Here is a 25,337-nt window from a genome sequence, read left to right as displayed (position 1 = left end):
AAAGCAATGTTCGGAGCCGTTTCTACACGATGTTACAATTGAAAAACGTGAACCGCCAAATAATAAGAAGTAACGTTACATAAAAATAGCAGTTTAAAAATAAATAATGACTGCTAAGTGGGCGATCAACCAAAATAACCACGATAATTATTGCATGTTAGTAATTCTTACACGTTCGCTAATGAATCGATGATATAATTATAGTAACGTATGTCGTGAACTAAAAATACATGTCACTGAGAACATTTATGTTTGTTTACAGTTCTATTATTATCAATTTGAGGTGTTACGATACGAATGAATCATTGACATGGAACTTGGGTTTGCAATTCTATTTGCAGCTAGAACTTTCCAGACTACGTAGCTACGTAGTACGAACGTAGAGATACGTCACAAGGAATATATAAAGAAGATCGCCGCTCATTCCTTCATACTGAAATCGAACGCGCCTAGAGTCAAACCGAATACAGAATGTCGCTCGCTCCTTACTTCTTCGACTACGACATGCCAAGATGGCCCCGCCGTCTTCTGGAACAGAATTTCGGGCTCACATTGTCGCCAGACGATTTATTCACTGCGACGAGTCCAATTGTTCCACGGTATAACAAATTTTGGTGGCCACGCGACTCGAGTTCATCAATCAAGGTCGAGAAAGACAAGTGGTCTATCAACATAGACGTCCAGCACTTCGCACCAGACGAAATTACAGTTAAAACAGCTGATGGATTCATCGTTGTCGAGGGCAAACATGAAGAAAAGCAAGATGAACACGGCTTTGTGTCCAGGCACTTTAAGAGACGATTTAAATTGCCACAGGAAATCAACACGGACGCTATTGAATCTCGCCTTTCTTCAGATGGAGTGTTAACAGTTTTGGCGCCGAAGAAATCTGAAACACAAAAGGGTGAGAGGAATGTTCCAATCACACAAACGGGTCCAGTGAGGAAAGAAATAAAAGATGACGCAGGGCAAGTGCAGGAACAAAATGAGAAGAAAGAGAGTGAGTGAAGTTGTTCTTTAATTAGGGATTTCGAAATTGACTGAATATTTAAGAGACTGTCAACTTATTTATATTTTATTTAATAAAGTATAACCTATTCATTTTCTATTTACGTATTTTTTTGTAATATTCTGCGTACTTTAATATTTAATCCTAAGTTTTATTCAATTTTTCACTGCAGACTTACCTTGTATACGTGTAAAGTAAATTATTTTTAATATAGCTTGAATACATTTAATTGAATGTTACAAAAATTATTCTTGTTGTATATATCAATTAGAACGTACAGATCACCTTAAAATTAAAAATTTAGTTGTGTACGCCTAAAACTGCAATTTCAAACAATTTATTTATTTGTAACAATGTGACTGATTTCATTCAACTAGTCTCAAAAATATATGTATTTCTGAAAAATTGTTTTGCAGAAAAAATATGTATTTACATTATTCCAAACTAGTGGTCCGTCTCGACTATTCACTATACCCGTGGTATGTTTTTCCTCTCAAATAAGAACCTTTCTTGTGCCTTAAGAAAACAGTAATAAAATAGGTTTAAGCCGTTCTCGAGTTTTATGATTAGTACAATTTTTTAAGATTCATTGTTATTAATATGAAGTATATATAGTTTAGTGCACCCATCGCTTACATACAATTTATTATTATCATGACTTCGAAAATAGGAGGCTGGAAGATAAGATGTTTTTAATTGGTCAAAAATTTAACTGTATGTTTTTTTGTTTGTATTTATAATGCGTTTAACTAATATAATAGAGATAAAATTGGGAATTAGTATAAATGGGGGTAATCTCTTGTCACCTCTGAATCGATTTAAAAATTAGTTAAAGTTTTAGAATAGGCAGCTTCTTTTACCGATTGCTTTCACTCACATATAAAACTATTTTATCTGTGAGTGTCATAGGTTTATACTTTTTTATACCTGGTCAAACATGCTGAGACGAGCGAGTAGCATATGATTTCTTTGTAAATTATGACATAGTTTGGATCATTTTTTTAGATAACATGAATATCCCATATTAAACTTTAATAAAACAACAACAGATTTGAAAAATAAATTTCTGCTTTTTGATATACCTAAAAGACTAAAGTAATATTTGGTATTTTTTAGTTAAAAGTTAGTTTAACTTGTCTTAAAACTTAGGTAGGTATCAGTATCAAAAATATCCATCTGATGGTAGTTATCTTGGAGAAACTGCTGACAGGTTTAAATGAGAAAGAAAATTAAATCTGCTTTGATAATACATACTTAGTGGGGCCTGTAGTAGTGATTATAGTAGCTATCTATGGTAGTGGTGTGGTATTCATTCTGTATTTAATGCGTTGGAATACTGAATTTACTTATTTTATTTCATTTAATCATTTTATGTGCAAATTTCATTTAAATAGGTTGAGAAGTTTAGAGAGTCCATCGCGGACAAACGTGACACGTAATTTATATATTAATAAGAACACAGTAAGTAGCAGGTACCTACTATATTACTGTACAGACAGGCAAGATGCTACTGGGCATGTCATTTTCATTAGAACTGTATTCTCACTACATAGTATAAAACAAAGTCGCTTTCTCTTTCCCTGTCCCTAATGTATGGTTAAATCTTTAAAAACTACGCAATGGATTTTGATGGGAGATATTTTTTTTAATAGTGATTCAAGAGGAAGGTTTACATGTGAAATAAAATCTATTTAACTTCTATGAATTAACGCGTGCGAAGCCGCGGGCAAAGCTAGTTTACAGTAACATATTATTGGGTTGTAACAACCGGGACATTTTTCGTCTTTTAAACAAGAGAACGTTTTAAGAGGACCTCATGGCAGACACCAGCATTCAAATAAAATAAGAAACAAAAATCGGTTCATTCAGTAAAAAAAAAAAGTTGCGGGTTAAAAAACAAAATTTTAACTTGCCTCTTTCATTGAACTAGGTCGAAAACAAAGTTAATTATCTAAAGATGTTATAAAAATTTTGCCTCAAAGCTAAGAAATAAATTCGCATTATAGAACAAATTCAGAAGTTAAAAATTTCGACATTGGGACCAATGAAACAATCAAATAGATAAATGAAAAATTTATTAACGAAATTAAAACTAAATCAGTCTTACAACGAAAAAGAAAAATGGAATGGCTTGGAACTTATTCAGCTTTGTCTCCGTTCGCCTGGTCCTTTACTTCCTTGCGAACTGGGCCGGTTTGGGCAATGGGCACACTGCGTTCCCCTTGCACCGCAGGGGGCACTTTTCGTGGGGCAATCACAGTCAGCACGCCGTCTGAAGACAGCCTCGACTCCACGGTGTCAGGTGTACAACCCTCCGGGAGCGCATACCGCCTGGTGAACTGCCGCGAAATGAAACCGTGCTGATCTTTCTTCTCCTCGTGTTTGCCTTCCACCACAATGTAGCCGTCAGCGGTCTTTACGCTTATTTCTTCCGGTGCGAAATGCTGGACATCGAGGTTAACTTGGAATTTGTCTTTGTCGTTCTTGATGCTGGACCCCAAGTCACGCGTCGCAGCGGCCAAGTGTCGCCATGGTCTGTAGTACTCCCGGCTTACCATGGGACCGGCTACGACGCTCAGCAAATCGTCTGGAGTCAAGCCCAACCCGAAATGCTGATCCATCAATCGTCGGGGGCGCTCTAGCTCATAATCCAACAAGAAAGGTAGGAGAGCCATTTCTTCTTTCAGATAATAAAAATAAAACTGCTGTGATAGAACTGATGTGATAGAAATGCAAAGCTGTATGCAAATCGCAGAGAAACTCTCTAGTGACAATCGCAAGCGTTTGTTTTCAACTGACGCTCGCCGGCTCTGTCGCTAGTATTTAAACGACCGGTGTTCCAGACAGAGGTAGAAAATTCGCGAAGTCATGGCTTTGCAACCTTTGGTTTACGCTTTATTTTATTTTATTTTATACATGCATGTCTCCTATTTTTCATATGATTCATTTAGATAAATAAATATATGATATTAATTACCTGAAATTGTAAGAAAAATAAGTATTCTTGAAATATACACCATTGTATCTCACCAAAAAGTCGGTAATAGTAATAATATAGCAAGCCTTCAATTACAATTAATGCATTTATCGTTGTTTATAATTGTTTTATATCAAAATAAAATTTTACTTTACTTGAAGCAATAATAAACTTGAATATTCATTAAACTCTTCAATTATTTTTGTATGGAAGCAGTCAGAAATAGCATTCTGCTGTGTTCCGTTTGGTGAGTGGGGGAGCCGGAGGCCCATATCCTTTTCCTTCCCTTTCCAATCATTTACTTTATTCCTCTCACCAATCCTTTATTAATCCCTTCCGAAAAAGACGGAAGGAGATGTGACATAAAAAAAACACATTTATACAATACTATTCGAGTAATTGTTTACTTAAATAATAACAATATGAAAACTCAGCGAATAACATTACTAATACTTATTTTAGTTACGTTAGTACTTTTGTTACCAACAAATATTTTTGAATGTAGTTTAATAGTAAAACGTAATTAATATTGCTTCTCCACATTATCATTTTAACTCGTTTACTATTAATATTCCATAAAACTCTTCATGTATCTTTATATTGTATTTTCCAATAGGTTTAAGAGCCCAGAAAATATCCTCTTCTAGCAAAATATAATCATTCTCGAATTTTCTACATATAAATGATATAACATAGTGACATCTTGTGTCGAGTAGCTAAATTATTTTAAGTTATACAAAGCGTGTTAATAGATGGCGCTTTGTTGTCTTATATAAGCGCCATCTATTTCTTCGCGTTTGTAACATTGTATAGTATACATCAAACTATTACATAGCAATTACTATAGTAATTTAGCATAATACGATACATTTAGCAGTAAACAAATTATTTTATATTTAAATAAAATCAAAATACTTGTTATGACTGTCTTCTGTTCTGGTGATAAATAATTTAAGCTGGCAAGCATTATAAAAAAGTTCGTTATAATTGAATTATTTACAAATCATTTTACAACATTATTAAAAAAAAACTGTAGTAAGAATTCTATGGAGTGATGATGGATATTTTGTAAAATCATAATATTGTCCTCTTAGCGGTAGTAAATAGTAATTAAGTTCATCCTTCTAAGTGGCAACACTGAGCAACTAACGTATTGTCCTCGATGACTCGCTCCGTCGTTGAACTCGTCGAGTTGATTTGCTTTCGTAGGTCGTAGTATTCGCGTATTGCGTTTATGACTTACGTGTATTGTGGTATTTCATTAGTGGTAATTTTTGTGTCTGTATCCTTCAATTAACTTGGTGAACGGAGCTGTGATTTTTGTTTCATTTAGAATTTTTACATTAGTGATAAGTGTAAAGTGATTCGCAAATTTATTTAATTGCACTTTAACATCGTTGTCGTCGATGTGCTGATTTTTATTGTGATAAAACTTGATTGACAATGGCAGATAATACGAAATTGACCGACGAAGAGAGAGCAGAAATTAGGGAACAATTCGCCCAGGTAAGTTTGCAGTAATTTACTATACCGGCCTTATAACATTGATATGGTTTTTGTTTGCCGGAATCTTATCGTATAAAAAGTCGATAAATTTATTCATTTCAGGACGCTGTTTTTTTGTAGCTATAGGGTTTAAGAATTTTTTTACCAACGATATGTGTACTTGAAAACACCCATTCGATGGTCGAAATACGCTGCGTGTGGTCGCTTAGTTAAAAATACATAACTATACTTTCAAATAGTTTTAGTTTTTTTGCATACTTTATCCATTATCTATAAGGCTGCATTAAAATATTGATAACATTATGAATGATAACATCAATGACGTCAATACGTGTCTGATATATATTTTTAAGAGGTTTAAACATTTCCAAATTTAAAAAACTTATATTTAAAAGTACAAAACAAAACAAGCTCAAAAGTATCTATTCAGCTTATATAATATTTTGAGATGAATATATAAAAATAAATATTGTATATAATATAAAATTATCAAAATTTCTTGACCCCACTAAGCACTGCAAGGAGAAAACGAAGTAGACTTCACAAAGTTAATCAATATATTTGTACAAATCATGGGAAATTTTTTAAATAATCTAAAAATATAATTTCCTATCGTCTATTGTTTATTCGTCCAAAAATTAGTATTCAATACATACGAAGATACTGTGTAACATACATAACACAATTATCAGTTGCCACATGGGGTTTTTAAAACATGTGTATTGAAAAGTATGGTTAAACACAATAGGATGTCAAGGCGACAGATGTGGTCTGAATACTAAACCGTAAGGCTATTCCAAATCACCTCTTGTGTAACTGATGACACATTCATGGAGAATTCACTGTTAAATAAAATGACTGAGTCGCAAACGGATTGGGAAAATAGTGTTTAAATTTCTCTTTGTAAGAAATTTTGAAAGTTTAAATATCTATGACAGATGTATTGAAGATATGTATATAGGGAGTTAGGCGGTAGAATGTAGCTTAGTTATTAAGTAATAGTATTAAAATATATAATTGCAAAATTGTGTAACTGATGATAAATGAGTTATTAAGGGTGATAAGCAAATTATCCTACTAATATCCTACTTCCCATTATTACATTCCCTTCCTACTAATATTATAAATGTGAAAGTTTGGACTGGAATAAAATATAGGTAACTTTTTTATCCTGATATTCCTACAGGATACATACTAATGCGGGTGAAACCCCCGGCAGCTAGTTTCTTTATAAAAAGGGTGCAAATGTTTTGTAATATATTTAACATGTTGTAAACATGATTATTACAAATTAAGTATCGTGTATATCAGAATTACAACAAAAATATTTTGATCCACATTAGCAATATAATAGAATAATCTATACTAATAATATTAAGCTGAAGCGTTTTTAGTTGTCCGTTTGAAAAATTATTTCATTGTTGGATAAATATGGTATCCCTGAGTGCTAGTGGCTATATATGTATGTACCACAGGTAAACCTGGAAGGATTGCTAGTCTTACATCAATGTTTTTCTTTTACCTTTGTGTGTTTTTATAGAAGCTTAAATCCATTGAAGCTACTGTCATAAAATGCTCTGGATTAATTCCATATATCCGTTTTTAAATTGATTAAATTTGTAAAAAACAATCAAGTTGTGAAGACTTAAAATTTCTCATAAATATACACATATATATGTATAATATTTCAATGAAGACTGGTTTTTTAGGTATGACGACCGCGACCCCCCACAGAACTTTCACGACCCCCCAGGGGGTCGCGTCTCACAAGTTATGAGGCACTGTCTATGTACAGCTTTAATTTCACACAACAACACATAAAGTATTACATATAAATATAAAATATGTTATTATAGCCATGAATTTCGAGTTTTACCCATGACCCAGAAACACTTCCTTATACATTTTCAAGATTTAGTTTAAAATGTAAATTACTTGGCGCTCCAGTGACTCAGCGGAAGAGGCCTGACCTCGATAAAATATGGAACCTTTCGATAAGTTTATTTAAATCTTTTAAAGCCTTCAAGTGAAATTAATACCGCACATTCGAACATTATAGGTAGGTACCATATAAGGGTATAGTTTATAAGCTTTATTTTTGTAGAACTTCGTACGTTGATACGATCGCGGAAACTTATTCCGTCGGAATAAATTAAAAGCTTATTTTTACCTCGATTTGAGAAACTTGTTATACTTAATTCTATAGAGAAATTAAAAAATATCTGGATACTAGGTACTTATAAGAAAAAAAAAAATACTTATGCTAAGTAAATAATTAATAGATAAATAAATCGATTTATTTTAGCATTATCTAGACTATAGAGTGCTATAGATAATCGTTATTGTGTTTATAATACGTGTGATAACATAAAAATTATTACTTATGGAAGTATTACATAATAGTTTAAATTACAATTGAGTATTGTCTGGTTCTAGATCGATGACATAAAAGCTAGGTTCAATTTGTAAACGTTATTTGTACATAAAAGTATATAATTTACTATTTTTTATAATCTGAAAATTTATAACATATACAGACTCTTCGTTTGGCCGTGAATTAACTCGCTGTTGTGTGCGAAATAGAGAAATAATAAATTTTGATCCTACCGGTCAAACGGCCGCTTTTCATTGTTTAAAATAATATATCTGTAAAATGATATTGTTATTTGTAAATAGTCGATATAAACAATGCTAACTCTTAATAACTACCACTAATCACAAATTTGCTTACTTTTATTGTAAACCATGTAAAGACTACAACTACGTAAAAAACAAGTACAAAGAATGCCATCCAAATAAAGTTATTCCACAGGAATTCTCGATAATAATATTGTCTCAGTTCGTTACGCTTTATGCGGTATCTAATAAACTGTGAAAGTGGACTCGCTATACAATACAATGTTTTTGCTTTCCACTATCGAATGCATATAACAACTAGTTACAACACCTTTTTTTATTGTTGTCTATATCCTATCGTTATCATATCTGGTTAATGTTCTATGGCAGGTTGCGTTAATTTTCTTTACACATTGATTGCGTAACTGTATAACAAAATGATTGACTAGTTTTTCGCCCCGGCTTCGCCCGTGGTACATATATAGCCTTTGTCACTCTGTGAAGTTGCAAATTTCTAATGGTGAAAGAATTTTTGAAATCGGTCCAGTGGTTGCATGAAAACGTAACAAATATACAAAAATACAAAAGTTTCCTCTTCATTATGTTAGTGTAGATGAAAGAAAGATTAAAACGTAATTTGAGTCAAAGGTATCCTTACAACTTTCAATTGTAACGATAGAAACTATAAAAGGCGTTCTACTCTACAAACATTGTTCAACAACAGCATTATAGTACTTCAAAGAGTGAAACGTAAACAAGTTGTTCGCGCGTTGACAAGTCGAGGGCCCCGGTTTTGTTTACGATAACCGCCTGCATACTTTCACGTTTCGTAAAGTCAGAAAGTGTCGACGGGCTGTTGTTATAAATATGAGGTAAATCTTGCATTGTCTGCTTCGAAATGCGCGATTGTTATGGAAATGTTAATATATATATTTTTGTAGTAAGATAGGTTAGGTACGAAGCTTAAAACACAGGAAGCTTTTCAGTTGGAGAGTAAGTACATATCAAAATATACAAATTCAATGTTTTATGTAATCACAATACGTTACGGGTTATACGGGTTGTTGCGGCTCGAAATAATGTGCCCTTTTTTGCGTGAAAATTTTGCTTGTTTCAACTATTCATCATCATCATCATCAGCCCTTATATGTTCCCACTGCTGGGGCACAGCCTGTGTCACACAGGCCTTCTATGAGGTTTCAGCTATTGTCCGAATTTAATTGTAACGTTTTGGAAAGCATAAGTAACTGTTAAAAAATCTCAACGATTTGCGATACTCATATCGTTTACTAGCGGTCCGCCCCGGCTTCGCCCGTGGTACATATATAGCCTATAATAGCCTTCCTCAATAAATGGACTATCTAACACTGAAACAATTTTTCAAATCGGACCAGTAGTTCCTGAGATTAGTGCGTTCAAACAAACAAACAAACTCTTCAGCTTTATGATATTAGTATAGATAACAGAGCATAAACCACGATCCCACATAGCTCCTGTACTTGCCTCTGATAACTCCCTTATAGCAATATCATTGTGGAAAGTTTTAATAGACAGATTATACGATGTTATTCGCTGGCTGGATGCAACGACCTTGGCGAGGAATGTGGTTGTGTGTCTTTGTCCCGCCTAATGACGTAAGGCATTATGTACATGGTCTTATACAGAAGCTTGTGTGGCCAGGTAGATGCTATGTGTTTACTTGTGTATAGTCTATATTGGGGAAATAGATAATGGTTCCTGTATTGGTATTAAAGAGATGTCAGCAAAATGCCTTTGTACCGCGAATTTGTTACGTTTGAACAAAGAAAAATATATTCCATGTCTTCTTCATCCTACTAGTCCTTCCTACTAATATTATAAATGTGAAAGTTTGTAAGGATGTGTGTGTATTTGTTGCTCTTTCACGCAAAAACTACTCAACCGATAGCAATTAAATTTGGTTCGTAGATAGCTGGACAACTGGAATAACATATAGACAACTTTTTATCCCGATATTCCTACGGGATACGGACTAACGCGAGTGAAACCGCGGGGCACAACTAGTTAAATATAAATATTATAAATATGTTTTACTTTTAAAAATATGTTTTAGCTAATCGTTCTGAAATAATAGGCTTATTCATATCAATTCGTTCCATAGTAAGCACGCAGGGCACGCATAATGGTCCGTAGTAATTTTATGCATATTTGCGAACGTACTAAGAATAACAATAGTAGGTACTCTATGGACCAATAATACAATATTATATAGTAGTACTAGCGGTCTGCCCCGGCTTCGCCCGTAGTACATATATACCCTATAACCTTTCTCAATAAATGGGCTATCTAACACTGAAATATTTTTCAAATCATACCAGCAGTTCCTGAGATTAGCGCGTTCAAACAAACAAACTCTTCAGCTACATAATACTAGTGGTCCCGGTGGCTTCGCCCGTAGTACATATATACCCTATAACCTTTCTCAATAAATGGGCTATCTAACACTGAAAGAATTTTTCAAATCGGACCAGTAGTCCCTGAGATTAGTGCGTTTAAACAAACAAGTAAACTCTTCTGCTTTATATTATTGGTATAGATTAGTATAGATATGCTTTAACCAAAGACAAAAATAAGTTTTATATGTAAACCTTGATCTTAATATTAACGCATATATACATAAACTAGCTGCGCCCCGCGGTTTCACCCGCGTAAGTCCGTATCCCGTAGGAATATCGGGATAAAAAATAGATGTTGGCCGATTCTCAGACCTACCCAATATGCTTACCAAATTTCAGAGGAATCGGTCAAGCCGTTTCGGAGGAGTATGGCAACGAAAACTGTGACACGAGAATTTTATATATATAAAGATGTATATAGGTAGAAAGGACATGGCGATAGCATAGTATTGTATAAAAAGCCTTTTTCAACGAAATAAAACACTTAATTTGGATTATGTGTACTTTATATCACAATACTTACACGTAGAGGCTTAGAAGCGCGAAAAGCCATAGAGATTAGACCGGCGTTCCTCAAAGACAACACTAACTTTGTATGTGGTTGATTATATGAATAAATAAGTAGGTAATAAACGTGTACCGTTGTGTGTCACATTGATCATTAAATATACATAATACATGTGCTCTTCTTACCCCTTTGGCCTTGATACTCAGTTATTCCTAATTATCGCTTGTAAACTCATCATCGTTATGTTTGATTTTGATGCTTAAACGAGGTTCAAGAAATATGTAATGAACAAAAACCCTGAAAATCATTATCAGGCACAAATTATTATAAAAGTGAAGTCCCGTGTCCCCTAGTGGGGTATGGGGCAGATGATATACATCTGTTTCACTGATCGATTTTCTTTATGGACAAGTAGATGATCAGCCTTCTGTGTCCTGCCAGACCGTGACATTTTTTTTTTGTGCGTCCCCACCGGGAATCGAACCCAGGACCCCTCGGTTCTAAGCTCACACGTTAACCACTGTACCAAGGAGGCGGTCACCAATTATTATAGTTTTAGGTAAATATATCAAGTTAAAATATTGCCTTTGTTCACAACTTATTAGGGAAGTTTACAAATACTGAATATTTATTAAATCGAATACGATTATTGTGACATGTTTTTAAAAGCATTACTAAATCAGTGATGAACACTTAACGCATTATTTTAGGATTTATTACGCATCAATGTAGGTCATTTACGTCAATGACCAATGCGGGAAAAATTGATGTCAAAAATAATTAATTAAATTAAAATATGAATAATTCCAAGATTTATTAATTATCCTGGAAATCGGATGATGCATAAAGCAATTGGATCGAAATACTAGTTTTGTTTCAATCAAATCTTATATCGGTAGGTACTTTAAATTATCCGACCAGCGAATTTATGCATTTTGTTTTGTTTCGTATACTTAATTGTGTGTGCAACCAGCTGGTACTAAATTATGATCAATCTTTTTATTGAACTTATATAAGACTGCCTACTCGTACACGTATTTAGAATATTATAGTTTTCCATAACAACTAGTTACCCATTCAAATTTATTACTTCATATGAGTAATGTAGCCAATCAATCGAAACGATATAGAATTAGCAATTTAATGTCCGACTGTGACGTTAAAGAGAATCTCTGATATTGAGATCAAAGGTTTGTCTCGTTTAGGTATAATAAATACTTCGTGTATGGAACAGAACTGTTACAACTGCTAGTGGTTATTTATCGAGAACATTATTCCAAGTTATGGCTGCATTGTGGCGAGGATACAGCACAGTACAAAATTAGCATAAATAGGATATTTAACAGCCAGTAGTGTTGTGAGTCAGCTCCGTCCTGATTTCGCTAACATATTCAATTGGTGACGAAGTGATTAGGTTCATGTGTATTCTTAGAACAATTGACTGATATAATTATTTGTTCCACCACTGCATGTCGATTGTGTATGTGGAAGTTTGTGCGTATAACGGTAAAAATCTATAGTTTTTAATTAATTATAATTGTTCCTACATAATTGAATCGAATGATTCTGTGACGGTAATCATAGGAATAATGTGGTGCCTTTTCTCTTGAAAAAAATTTATTAATACATATTAATAATTTTTTTATTAAATGTTTGTAGTAATTTACAACTTACATATTATTTAACATGTAAATATACATACATCATGCACAGATTAATTATTTCTACATTACTAAGATAAATTAAACTGTCCAACGCTGGATTGCGAATAGAGAAATTACAATCGGCAAAATGCAGCCCCACAAAGAGCTAAAGTGTGTAGGGACTGTTGAAATTACTTTTTGCAAAATTCAAATGCCCACTGTCCACTTGTAGGTAATTCAGTTACATTGCTCATAGACAAGGGGTAAGAAATCAATATTTAATGCGAAAGGGTTGTCCCCCTTTTAAATTGACGCGTATGCTAACTATGTTTCAAATGAAGTATTGATTTTACTCAGATAGCTTAAAAATGTATAAAGCATAATCATTGTTTTTTTCTTGTTTTGAACTAGTTTTGGTTCAAATGTGATTATTTTTTTTAATGTAGCCCATGATACTGTAGCCCTATAGGGATTGAAGTTTAATCATTCTTTCTAAAGTTTGAAAAATATATATTAGAATGCTGATTATTAGTAGACATTATGTCTTCATATCACATATGTATATCAATCAGCTGTACATTTTTTCAACAGGCCAAAAAGATTTCCTCCTATAAATACAGTCACAGTACCAGGATCGCATAGAGCTAGACAGTGTTTCAACACCAACAATTACACAAGTTGTACGTACACAGCCGGTAGTCGGTACGCACACCAACGCAACGTTTTGTTCGTTTCACGTTCACGTGGGTCAACAGTCGGTGACTCAGTACCGCATTGGTCGAAAGGTGAGCTGGAACGAGAGGATACATAATACGCCTTTCATAAATGCTGGTAATTGGTTTGTCAGGCCTCTTTGTCTTCAAGAGTTTTTGATAATAGGACAGATTTTATGAAGAGGAGGAGGAGATATTTATTAATTAGTACGTTGCATATTAATTTATATATTATGCGCATGTATCTTTTACTTTGCACCATATAAAGAGAAGAAATCTAAAAGTGAAGCTAAGAGAAATAAATATACCAATTCACAGATTTATTATACATTATCATACACTCATATTCAATAAGTTGGAGTATTTTTCTATTTAGAAATGCCTCAAAAGAAACTGACTCTTTAAAAAAAATATCAATCATCAACTATGACTATTCTAGCAGACATAGCCTAAATCATTGAAAATTTTCAAAACCATTATACGAACATTAATTTTGAAGCCATTATTTCTCAACAATAAATTAAATTTGACGGAACGGAGAAATCCTGCAAGCATTACAATATGCTTGTTATCGTTTGACCGTTCAGATCGACAAACCGTGGCTATTTAAGGACCTAAGGTTTCTATCCGCAAGTTTAACTTATAATGATGTGTAATACATTACGGATGGACTGTCGGTATGTGCAATTAATTTAGCAATACTTAATCGTGAACAAAAATATGTCCAGAAAATAAAATTAAGCATGTCTAAAAAAGTCTTTATAAGTCTAAATTACCATTGTAAAGTCGTTATTGGTTCATTTATAATCTAGGCGTTCGTGAATACTATATGCAAAAATGTTTTAATTATTTTCACAGTTAGGTTATGAATAGTGGGAATTGTGAGTCACTCGCACCCGCTGGGGCCTCATATGTAAACATGTTAAGTAAATACTTTAATATAACTAACATTCCCATCACAGAATAGACCTCAATTAAAATTTTATTGCTGTCACATAGGATTTCGGAGGCGAGTTTAGCGGATTTTAGTCTGAATGTATTGCAGTAAATTGATTTGAAACGTAAATAGTACAAAAAGCATGATGAATTTGAAGTTTTAAAACAAATTCTATTTAACATTTTCTTTATCTAAAGCATTTTATTCTCTAAAGTATAAACAATCTAAAAAATACCGAGAATGCGGTTGGTCGCACTTAATCAAGCATCAGTTACGTGAGGTGGCTTCTGTAAAGAAAAACGGACAAGATTATGAAAGGAAGAATGAATGAGCAGCTGGGTAAACCCTTAGCAGATCTCTGTTAAGTCCATTCCGGCCAGACACGTTTGGTAATCTGACCATAAATCTCACCCACACAGCGTCATTTACATACAAGACAAAATAGTGGAAACGCATGCAATCCAGTGCGGAAGCGGCGCACGTGCGCCCGCGCAGCCCTTGCTCCGCAAATAGCCTGCGGTAATAGTAAAGCCATACTAGTTTGTTTATTGCGTTTGCACATCGGCATGTAGCGGAATGGTTTGACTTTCCAGCCGGTAAGTGTTGGTGATTGTTTATGGTGCCTTTTTGATATGTAGTGATTTCACCATTAATATTGTGTTGTTTAATAGCCAATGTAGAATTTTTCGGCTCGTATATATTATATTATTGTAAGAACACTTATCAAGTTATTATATATTAAAAATTTTAAGAACGGTTCAATTAACGGTCTTTTTTTTTGTTACTTTTTAAAGAAAAAAAAAGAAAACGACGTATTTCGTCTATATTTTATGTCTTTTATTGGAAAGGAACAACCCGCTTCGACACGGATTGACTAAAAACTTATCCCATTGTAAACAAAAGCTGTTAATTTAAAATTTAATAAAGACTGATTCTGATGTTCCTTGCTAATCATGAATATTTATTTAATGCACATTTCATCTTAAAGTGTGATAACATGCTTTTTAATTAGCCAATCAATGGATAAGGGATTACCGGCATCTGGTTATCATTGCGACGGATCAATCTGTCTGGAAAGTTCTCGACGGATTGCATGGATAAGTTCACGTGGATGCAATTTGTTATACGAGCAGCCATCATTGTATCTCTTATATACACATATTACTTATGTTTTGAGAGTATTATGTGATTAGCAATGAAAGTCGATAAGTTTCATAGGTACTTTGTCTTTCTACAAATTCATTGATTGATTAATCTACAACATTAAGACAGAATCCGCAGTTTAGATAAACCGGTTTATGCGTAAAGTCATATTTATTTAGTTTTAAGTTATATATTTCTATTGATCTCTATTAGGAGCTATTTACTCACTAGAAATAATATGATCAGGTGGCCTACCATGACGTCTTACACCAGGAGTAATGCCGTTATTGCTCTCTTTTTCTCACACTGGAATTGTACTTGCTTTAAGACGTAATGGTAACCTCCTAGAGCGTGTTATTAAGAAATAATTTATACTCTTATTACAAATAGAGTTTATAAGATAAAACTATCGTAATACACATTAAGTCTTTACAGATAGTTGACAGGCGCTCTACATTTCTATTTTAAGTCTAAACTATACAAATGACTGTCTGTATTCAGCACGTATCTGTTCTGGGTATAATGAGTTATCATTTTACGCTATAACAGCTTCCGTCATGTGCGTGAAATAATTGTTTTAAACACAGTAATATTGTTGGCGTTCAGTAAGAGAAATATCCTAAATTATTATATCAACTCGAAGTTGTTTTCAGAAGGTAAACTGAACACGTGAAGTACATGCAATTCTGTGTTTTTATTGTAAGTCCTTCATAATAAACGTCTAAGAGAGTTATAGTCTGGTTAAAAACTATAACTAGCGTCAATACTAAGAATCTCCTTCCAATATATAAACCCAACAATTGCAACTATCGACTGATAAGTGAAAATTCTATCACGTCTATAATCGTCTCAAACACAAACAGTAGCGAAACAATATTTAATTTACTATGTACCCAAAGTGCTACAACAATAGGTTCCTTTTTATAGCATAATTAACGGTAATAAAAAAAAATGCTTTCAATACATTTCGATATAATTAAATCTTGATAGTGGTTTCGCAACGCCTCTGCACCACCGAGTTCCGGCGCATTGTTTTGTTCGCTCGGCGACTTCTACTCGGTACACGTTGGACAGATACGCTTTTGATTTTATTTTTAACGAGCTGTGGATTTGATGTACTGTTCTTTTAAAAGATTTAAGGTGGAAGCAAATATTTCGCAGAGAGATCAGTATTGTTCACATGGATGATTTCAAATAAATATAGTATTAGTCTCAACTTGAACAAGAGCCACTTATCTTTAAATCGAAAGTCAATATTTTATTAATATTCATTTATTTTTTATGGTTGTTTGTCTTAGACGCCAATGCAAAACAATCATCTTACCATTTCACATTAATATCCAGAAAAAATGAAGGCTTGTATAACAACCATAAATTACAACATAACAATTTATAAACGATGATGATATAACGAGGCCGGTATAACAAGATTTACCATTTTGGTGCTCTCGGATACACACAGACAGTTATCAGTCATCTCTCACGCTGAGCATTCTGCGCATACGTCGACCTTATAAGGTAACACAGCTATAGTGTTATAAGTGTTGGAATGTTCAATATTGTCGCATACAATACTATATCTAGAGTCGAGTTTTCATTTCTTTGTCTTGAACTGTATGAGTAACTTTGTATATTGCCATTACTTTTATATAATAATATATTTGTTGTGATGTTTGGCCTAAATTTGCCCGCCAATGTTCGTTTTTGGTTGGAATGCTAAAGGCATAAAGGCATGTATGGGCATACGCGATGTATATAGACGACTGGGTGAACTGGTTTTGATGATTCTTTTTTATTCTTTACCATATTTATCGCGTTTACACGAATATTCCCAGTATCCTGCTAATATAGCCCCGGCGTTATCGATGACACAATTTTTGTGTTTAAAAATACAAATATTTCAATAGTAAATATATCACAAATGTCAGAAATGCATATAGCAGAGAAACGATGATTTTGGTCCATTCTTAATCTTTCAATTATCTGCGCAGAATAATCCAATTCTCTTATCAATAAATGAAATTAATAAAATATAAACTATACCCCGATAAAGTTGCGATACGGGTCAAAGTTACGGTCGGTGAGGTAATTACAAGTCAGCTGTATTTGTTAAAAGGTAGCTGCCGCGGAATTCCGAAATCTTTTGAGTGAGGCTTCCACAACTGCAATCAAATAATACCGCTCAGAATCTCGACTTTCCACAGCTTGTTCCGCACATCTCGCATTTCATGTAATATATAAAATATAAATAAATAATATTCACTCGTTCACGCGGGATCAGAGTGCACAATTACACCGGATGGGAAACGGAGCATGGGAACCGAGCGGTACTACATACAGTGTTGGTAGCTGGAGTACACTCATTCGCACGCTATTTACATCTCAGATTGAAGATGCGCAATTGCCAACCTTTGATGTTCACTTGTTAATGAAATTGGCATGCCGTGCGCCGAACGTGTTTAAGGGCTGGTTGGTTTATGCGTCAATCCTTTTATATTAAACTCGTGTAGACGTCGTTCAGACCTCTTGCACACCTCATACAGAAGTTTGCATGTATCACTTTTTTACACTTTTACTGTACTGTGTTTTGCTACGTGACTTCATCGCATTTATGTTGAATTTGGAACTTAGATACACAGTGTTTTGTTTCATAACTTTTTTTTTTTAATAAGTCATGTATATTTTTATTTAAGATAAGAACACTAATAATTGAAGTAACTGTGTTGTCTGTTTGTCTGTCTTCTCGTTTAATATAAATGTTTTTTTTTCTAATGAAGAAAATGTTTAATTTAAGACAGGTGAAAGATTGTTATCATAACAAGTTTCCTGTGGTACATATGTCATTTAATTTCAGAGAGCTATTGATATTTCAATACATGCTATGTGCATATATCTTATACCTTTAAACGAGCAATTCTTGTATATATATATAATTGGGATCTCGGAATCGGCTCCAACGATTTTCATGAAATTTAGTATATAGGGGTTTTCGGGGGCGATAAATCGATCTAGCTAGGAATTTTTTTTAGAAAATGTCATATTCGAGTTTTATTCGTGTTTTTTTTCCTGACATCTACTGGTGAATAATAATACTATTTTGCTTCGAAGATAGCTGGACAACTGAAATAACACATAGGCACTTTTTATACCGATATTCCTACGGGATACGGTTACGCAGCACGCTTACGCGGTTTCAACCGCGGGTCACAGCTAGTATAATACTAATAATAATAAATGCCACACATGGCGGCGAGTGAAAATGTCAAAAATTATAATCTTAATGTCGCTTTATTTTTTAACTAGGTCATTCCATTCATGGAAATGTCAATTAATTATCCTATTTATACAGGTTTATTCGAGATTATTCAATGCGTCTGAAACGTTTTAATTGGTATGAAATATATAATTATTACTAAAGGTGCGAGGCGCTTATATAAAATATGCGTATTTTATTTTGTCTTGTGTAATTCGATACATGTATCAGTTGGATAACAAATTCGTTTTATATAAACAATTTATGCAAAAAGTTGGATTTATTTCGTTCTTTACTATTTAATATTACTGAGATATATCATGGATATGTATTTGAAACATGATTTAAACAAAAATATGTGTTAATTCTATTAGATTTCTTCCAGAAGCATTGTTGTCATAATATATTTCTTGTTTACCACCGGTTCGAAAAGCTGTTTGTACAGAGAAGAGCAGCAACAAACTCTATAGTTGCACGTTTTTAATAATTTAAGGAAGAATATTTCAAGCGTTTTTTATTTCATTTTATTTTCATTGATTGCACTACATATATGTAGTTAAATATGATATGTGTGTGTATGTGAATTGTTTTAATGTGTAAGAAACTAATTGGAAATTAATTTTCTTTTCCCCATATGTAATACATACATTAAACGATACTGTTACCCAATATCCAGGGTTTGAAAATGTCCACAGACTCTTAAAATGGGGCCTTTAGCAAATAGGACATACAGATATATTATATTACCTTGTTACCACCTAATAACCTTCACTGCTCCAATTATATAAAGAGTTACGATCCTGCGTAAAGTGACGGTGTTCTTTGCTATAACAGAAAAATGTTTTACCACTCACTCCTTAAAGAACAATTCTCTAATAATATAGAGAGTGGTAATTAAGTTATGTAACTTTAAGAGCTAGTATGCAAAAAACAATACCATCAGGTGCATTTAATAGAAGTGTCAATTGGATATCATAATTATGCGGTAAAGGATATGAATAATAGTCACGAATCTAGTTGATCTAGCACTTAGGGACGTCCGGTTAGAACTGTGTCACGTTCCTAACCTTTGACCGGCGTGAATATACCAATAATCCTCAATTAGATCTATTTTGTACTAGACAAGTTTCTAAGAGGGTCTGTTGTTTCAAATTCTTGAGCAACAGAAACGTGAGGTCTTTAAATCTGCAGAAGTATCATAAAATTTACCGTCTAGAGTTTTCCCCGCATGGTTCGTTTTCCCGTGGGTTTTCCAGAACGAAAACGATTCTGGGTTTTTGTCCGTTCTCAACCTATCTCTGTATCAAATTTGATCCAATCCATTTCTGTGGTTTAAGTGTATAAAAGCAAAGATAGGCTGAAAAACGGAATTATTTTGTTATTGAAAAAAAATCGAGAAAGTATGTCCTACTTATTGACTTATTCACGTATGCAATAAGGGAACATTTATCATTTATCATTCATCGGCATAAAATCTTATCGTATTTGATATTTGGTCACTATTGGACAGTTATCTTATCTCCCTTACCCTATATCATAATAGCTCATTTACACGCATTCGTGATAAATAATTGTTTGTCTTGTTTAATTACGTAATTACGCATTGAATAGAAAATATGTATATAGTTGGATTTCATTTGAGAGGCAAATAAAATATGTTAAGTTAAAACACCATTTGAAAAGTTTGAATAATTCAAAATGATATAGTTTTGAAAGAACAATTATGCGTAGTTGCATCTACATATGATTTTATTGAATGCTTTCCCGTAAGTAACCTACATATATGTGTTTACAGTGAGTTATGTAAATTCCTAAGCAAATGAATAGAAGCGAAATAAGCATTTTATCGCTGCACGGTTGGCGGCTATTGTGGTATTTCATTAATATTACTTTATTCAATAATGCTACGTGTTTGATTATGAATGAGTGCCGTTCGGTTTTGCTGAGTTTCTAGATTGCTTGTACGGCGCATTAGGTAGATAGCATTCATGTGTCGCATTGCAAGTAGGGCAACATGGAGCGATATAAGTTAGCACGTATGATAATTTATAAAATAAACAATTGGTTCATTTCGTAGGGCATGATATTAAGTGCAAATGTTTACGTCATTTTTGAAACATGAAACTTATTTTACTCCAAAAATCATCATCATCATCATCAGCCCATACATATTCCCATTGCTGGGACGCAGGCCTCCTATGAGGGTTCACGCCATAATCCACCACGCTGGCCAAGTGCGGGTTGGCAGATGTCACATGTAGTCGAACTTTTGATTCCTGGACATGTCGGTTTGCTCACGATGTTTTCCTTCACCGGTACTCCAAAAATGTGTACCCAAACACAAATACGAATATCTGCCCATCAGCCTGTCTTCTATGGTTTAAATATAATGCTGATCGTTACACAAAAATGACAATACTTCATTTACATGTCTATAGCACTGAGTAATTTAGCATTGTAGGTACGATAAATGTGCGAAATTATAGTTTATCAAGTACCGCCTTTTTTAAATTTAATAAACAGTTACATTAAAACACGCCTCTTGAATCTACTCACGCGTCGGATAACATCTCGGCATGAGAGTAACAATTGAATCACAATCAAGGTCAAAGGACAAGTTCTCCACATTTCCGTGAATTAGACGTAAATACAGCAACATCTGCGATGATCTGTTTTCAACATAACTCATTATTCATACACACGGTGCGTAAATGAAACCGCAAACTTATTTATATTCAGCCATTGTATGGTTTCCCAGGCGTGTTCCCCTAGACAACGCGATACTGGCGCGGAGGGGATGTGACTCACGGGATTTGACTAGTGCGGGATATATATTGTGGATAATGTAGTCTACAGATACTACCCGTATATGTTTAGTTTTAATAACTTTCTTATTGTACTGGTAGATCTGCTAGTTTTGTGATAAAGTACGCAATTACGCAACGTGAAATGTAAGATGCTGGTGTCTCAAGCCTGAAAAATGAAATTTGAGTTCAAACTTCAAAATAGAAAAATGTGTTACAATCTGTAATATGTACAGTTTTTAAACCATAATTCATACAAATTCCTTCTTATTGCAATAAGTGTTAAATTAACGATTGGAATTACAAGTGTTATAAGAAAAATAGCATATGACGTCTATTTATTTATACATATATGGTGTTTGCACAATTGTATAGGTGGCGGGGTCTTGAGTCTAAATGAAAATACAATATGCTAGGTAGTTACAATAGGTTATATAATATAATATAACACTTCAAAACTTGTTTTAATATTCCTTAAAATTTACTACATTTTATTCAATGTATTACTTATTCGGGATTACCATATTTAATTTGTCTTTATTCTTCAATTTAGTTACTTTTAAAAACAATTGTATTCTTCATTCCTAATGTGAAAATGATAGATCCATTCATATTATGTTCGGTAATAAAGTTTAACTTACAATCGTTATAAAATAGTATCTATATACTCGACTCATATAAAGTTATAAATTCAATTTATGATCATAATTCAATTGTGTAATCGCTCATGTATTTTCAAAATACACATACATTATTATTAAATATATTGTGTCCATGTGAGTTATCTAATTAATTATAATTGTTATAACATAAATAAATTATAAATTTGCACTAACAATATGACAGTCACATATCACTCAAGCATTAAATCAAATCGACCGATGTTCTGGGTCAATGGTCCCCTAATCGCATCATCAGCTGAGGTCCTTGACCCCACAATACAGTTAAGGCATGTGATACTCGGGGAGAATAATAAAAAATTGCAAGTTTGTACGTATTTGGTGAGTTTGATTTCCAAATCGTGTGCACCATCTGTTGGATATCATACTTCGTTTGTGCTATTGCGAACGCTTAACACTACCAAGTGTCGTAATGTTGATCTATTCCATATAATTTCAGTACTAAAGGTTGAAAGAGCCATACTTATATAACTACGATTTTTGCCGAAAATCATACGATATTTTTATTTCCATGTAAGTTTAAGTTGAAAGGCCGGCCGTTTCCTTTTCCTTACCCTTCCCAGTTCATTCCATCACCCGGGTTAATCCTTCCCTTACCCCTTAAAAGCGGGCAACACATTTGCAGTTGCCCTAACTGCGAACGTTCATGGGCGGTGATGATCGCCACAACCACCAGCTCAGTTCCCCGTTCTCAAAATAAAAAAAGTGTTAAAAACTACCTACTAAACACTACCTCTTTAAATCGCACTAACAAGTAACAAGATACAATAACTAACAGCTTGAATAAAGTGGATTACAAGACAAATAATAAAATCGCTTCGTGTTAATATTTTCTTTATGCGTTACACATAAACATTACGCAATTTAATCAAACAATCAATACCTACTCGTCGAAAATCGAGGGAAATAATCTATTAAGCTTTACGAAAAAAATAGTCAAATAGTACGTAATAATATTTTTGCATCAATAATTGGTTTCAGAATACAATCTTAATTAAATTTAACAAACTTGTTGCAATTGGAGCAAGGGCTTCGCCGTCGGAGTTGCGAGTTATCAATCTTTCGTGTAAAAACGCTTCTAGATAGTTGTATATAAAATTGTAATTAATGTGATTTATCATCTTGCTACATGACCGCCTCCTTGGCCTAGTGGAAATTGAATTCAATACAATGCGGCGGGCTTTGGGTTCATAAATAAAATTAATCCTGAAACTTATTGTTTTTAACCGAAGTTCCCAAGAATGAAGGCAGTTCTCAAGTTGAATTTGGCATGACCAATTGGCATGATTATTTTTGTGTTTGAAAGGAAATTGTTGTCAATTGCTCACATTTAAAAAACTTGAGTAGTAACCTCCACCTACCCCCAGGTACGACCTTGACCTTTTTGTAGACAAGAATTGAGTCTTTTGTGGGATATTTATGATATATATCTAAGATTATAAGCAAATTATGCTGAACGAAATAGGGAAATTTAAATCAATCAAAGGTTATTTGATTAGATATCATAGATAGATAGAATGGATATGGTGATGGAGATGAATTTCTCCTACAGTAAGTACTGTATTTTTTTTATTATATGCCGATGTTTTGGTAAATGTTTGAGGTGTACCTGACGTATATAAAAAAAAATATATTCAATAGAAATAGTTCATGAATACATATTTTTTATAAGAACTTACGGATAATCAATTATGTAGCAATTACACCTATATATATGATACTTTTACATACAACCAGTCTCACAGGGATCCGCGTTCATAATATTAACGAGGGTAATAGGATTGATGTAGCTTCATAAAATTAAGGCTGATTACCTCCAACCCATACAATTGAAATAGGTACTTTATTATTAGGTCAGTTCATACTAGCATCTATATATAATATAAATATACATGATACTTGCTACCCTAATGGGATTCGTAAAGGGTAATAGCTTACACATAGATAGGTAGCCATGTTAAATAAATTTGTATGACATATTGGAAGGTATGATAACGTTTTGCTTGTGTATGAAATTTATAAAGTATTCAATATAAAATTTCAATGATAATACGAAATAACTTAGAGATATTCTGATTGTGCAATCAACACATATCTTAGCTCCCATATATATTCACGGTCACGGTTTTATCTTGTATTGCCATTAATATAATAAAATGCCATAAGATCTCTAGGGAAATTTCATTGAAAAACGATAGGTAGGCACATCGTAGCACGGTAGCAAATAGCAATAGGTATCAATTGACAGGGTATGATGTATCGTCTCCCACGAGAAACCGGCCGGTAAACTGTGACGGTGCAAAGCTACGGTGCTTGAACTTGACGATCTCTCTCTCTAGATAAGGATTCACAATAGAATCTCTGTTTTGTACGGACAAGCTTTAATAGCTATCGATCGTTAATTAGACAGGACGTTGGATGGTTTTGAAGAGTAATGAATGTGATGAGATCGAGATAGGAAGATAGGACTGTGCGGTGTGAGGTAACTATGAAGATAAATCGTATATTGATGACGACTACACAGTTACTTGTCGGATCTTTGTAGGAACTACTTTCCTAATGTGACATTATTTTTTGTGAAACTTTGTAACGACATTACTGACAAATAGATTCGTAAATAATAAAGCGGTTCTATAACATTTTATTAATCGCCATTTTTGCAATGACCATTTAGTTGAATTATCATTTGTGATAAAGCATTTTCAAATTTATCAGAAATGAATTTATATTTAATTACATTAATGACTAATTAGTAATTACTCTTTTTAATTCCTAATGATATTTATAAAATCCATAGGTGTCCATTACGCGTGAGTATAATTCTCCAATTTCATTCCAATCATGCATTACAACATGATTAAAACAAGCAATAAATGCTAGCCTATTATATATAGCCTAAGCCTATTTTCATGCAAAATGAGTCGATAATATCCATTAAATATGCTTTAACTATTCAATAAACAGTGTTATGAGCACAAGCGTGTAGGTGTTTCGCGCTATGTTAACTTATTGTCAAAGAAAAAATATTCACAATACGTGAAGTACATAACGCTATGTTATGTAAACACGATGGTCCGATTATGACTCATACGTGAGTCACTGAGAACCATATA

At 33.4% G+C, this 25,337-nt stretch overlaps 3 protein-coding genes across 3 annotated transcripts in view; 2 read left to right on the top strand and 1 right to left on the bottom strand.

Annotated features, from left to right (window-relative positions):
* The first annotated feature begins 435 nt into the window (after positions 1–435).
* LOC119837568 (protein lethal(2)essential for life-like) lies at positions 436–1,108 on the top strand. The gene has a single exon (XM_038363192.1). It carries the CDS (start codon positions 472–474, stop codon positions 1,006–1,008), a length of 537 nt encoding a protein of 178 aa, XP_038219120.1. The 5' UTR covers positions 436–471; the 3' UTR covers positions 1,009–1,108.
* Positions 1,109–3,067: 1,959 nt separating this feature from the next.
* On the bottom strand, positions 3,068–3,837 carry LOC119837605 (protein lethal(2)essential for life-like). The gene has a single exon (XM_038363258.1). The coding sequence runs from the start codon at positions 3,682–3,684 to the stop codon at positions 3,148–3,150; it is 537 nt and encodes a 178-aa protein (XP_038219186.1). The 5' UTR covers positions 3,685–3,837; the 3' UTR covers positions 3,068–3,147.
* Positions 3,838–5,158: 1,321 nt separating this feature from the next.
* The window catches only part of LOC119837616 (plastin-2), a 38,493-nt gene continuing 18,314 nt past the window's right edge, over positions 5,159–25,337 (top strand). Inside the window, exon 1 of the mRNA XM_038363294.1 lies at positions 5,159–5,492. Within this exon, the coding sequence (XP_038219222.1) occupies positions 5,430–5,492 (63 nt within the window). The 5' untranslated portion in view covers positions 5,159–5,429. The remainder of the gene's footprint in view (positions 5,493–25,337) is intronic.

The sequence above is a fragment of the Zerene cesonia genome, chromosome 28 (assembly GCF_012273895.1).
Source record: "Zerene cesonia ecotype Mississippi chromosome 28, Zerene_cesonia_1.1, whole genome shotgun sequence".
Classification (NCBI taxonomy): Eukaryota; Metazoa; Arthropoda; class Insecta; order Lepidoptera; family Pieridae; genus Zerene; species Zerene cesonia.
This window is presented reverse-complemented; position numbering and strand designations above follow the sequence as displayed.

Excerpts from the sequence above, each read along its gene's own strand:
- LOC119837568 (XM_038363192.1), top strand. The coding sequence starts at position 472 with ATGTCGCTCGCTCCTTACTTCTTCGACTACGACATGCCAAGATGGCCC.
- LOC119837605 (XM_038363258.1), bottom strand. The coding sequence starts at position 3,684 with ATGGCTCTCCTACCTTTCTTGTTGGATTATGAGCTAGAGCGCCCCCGA.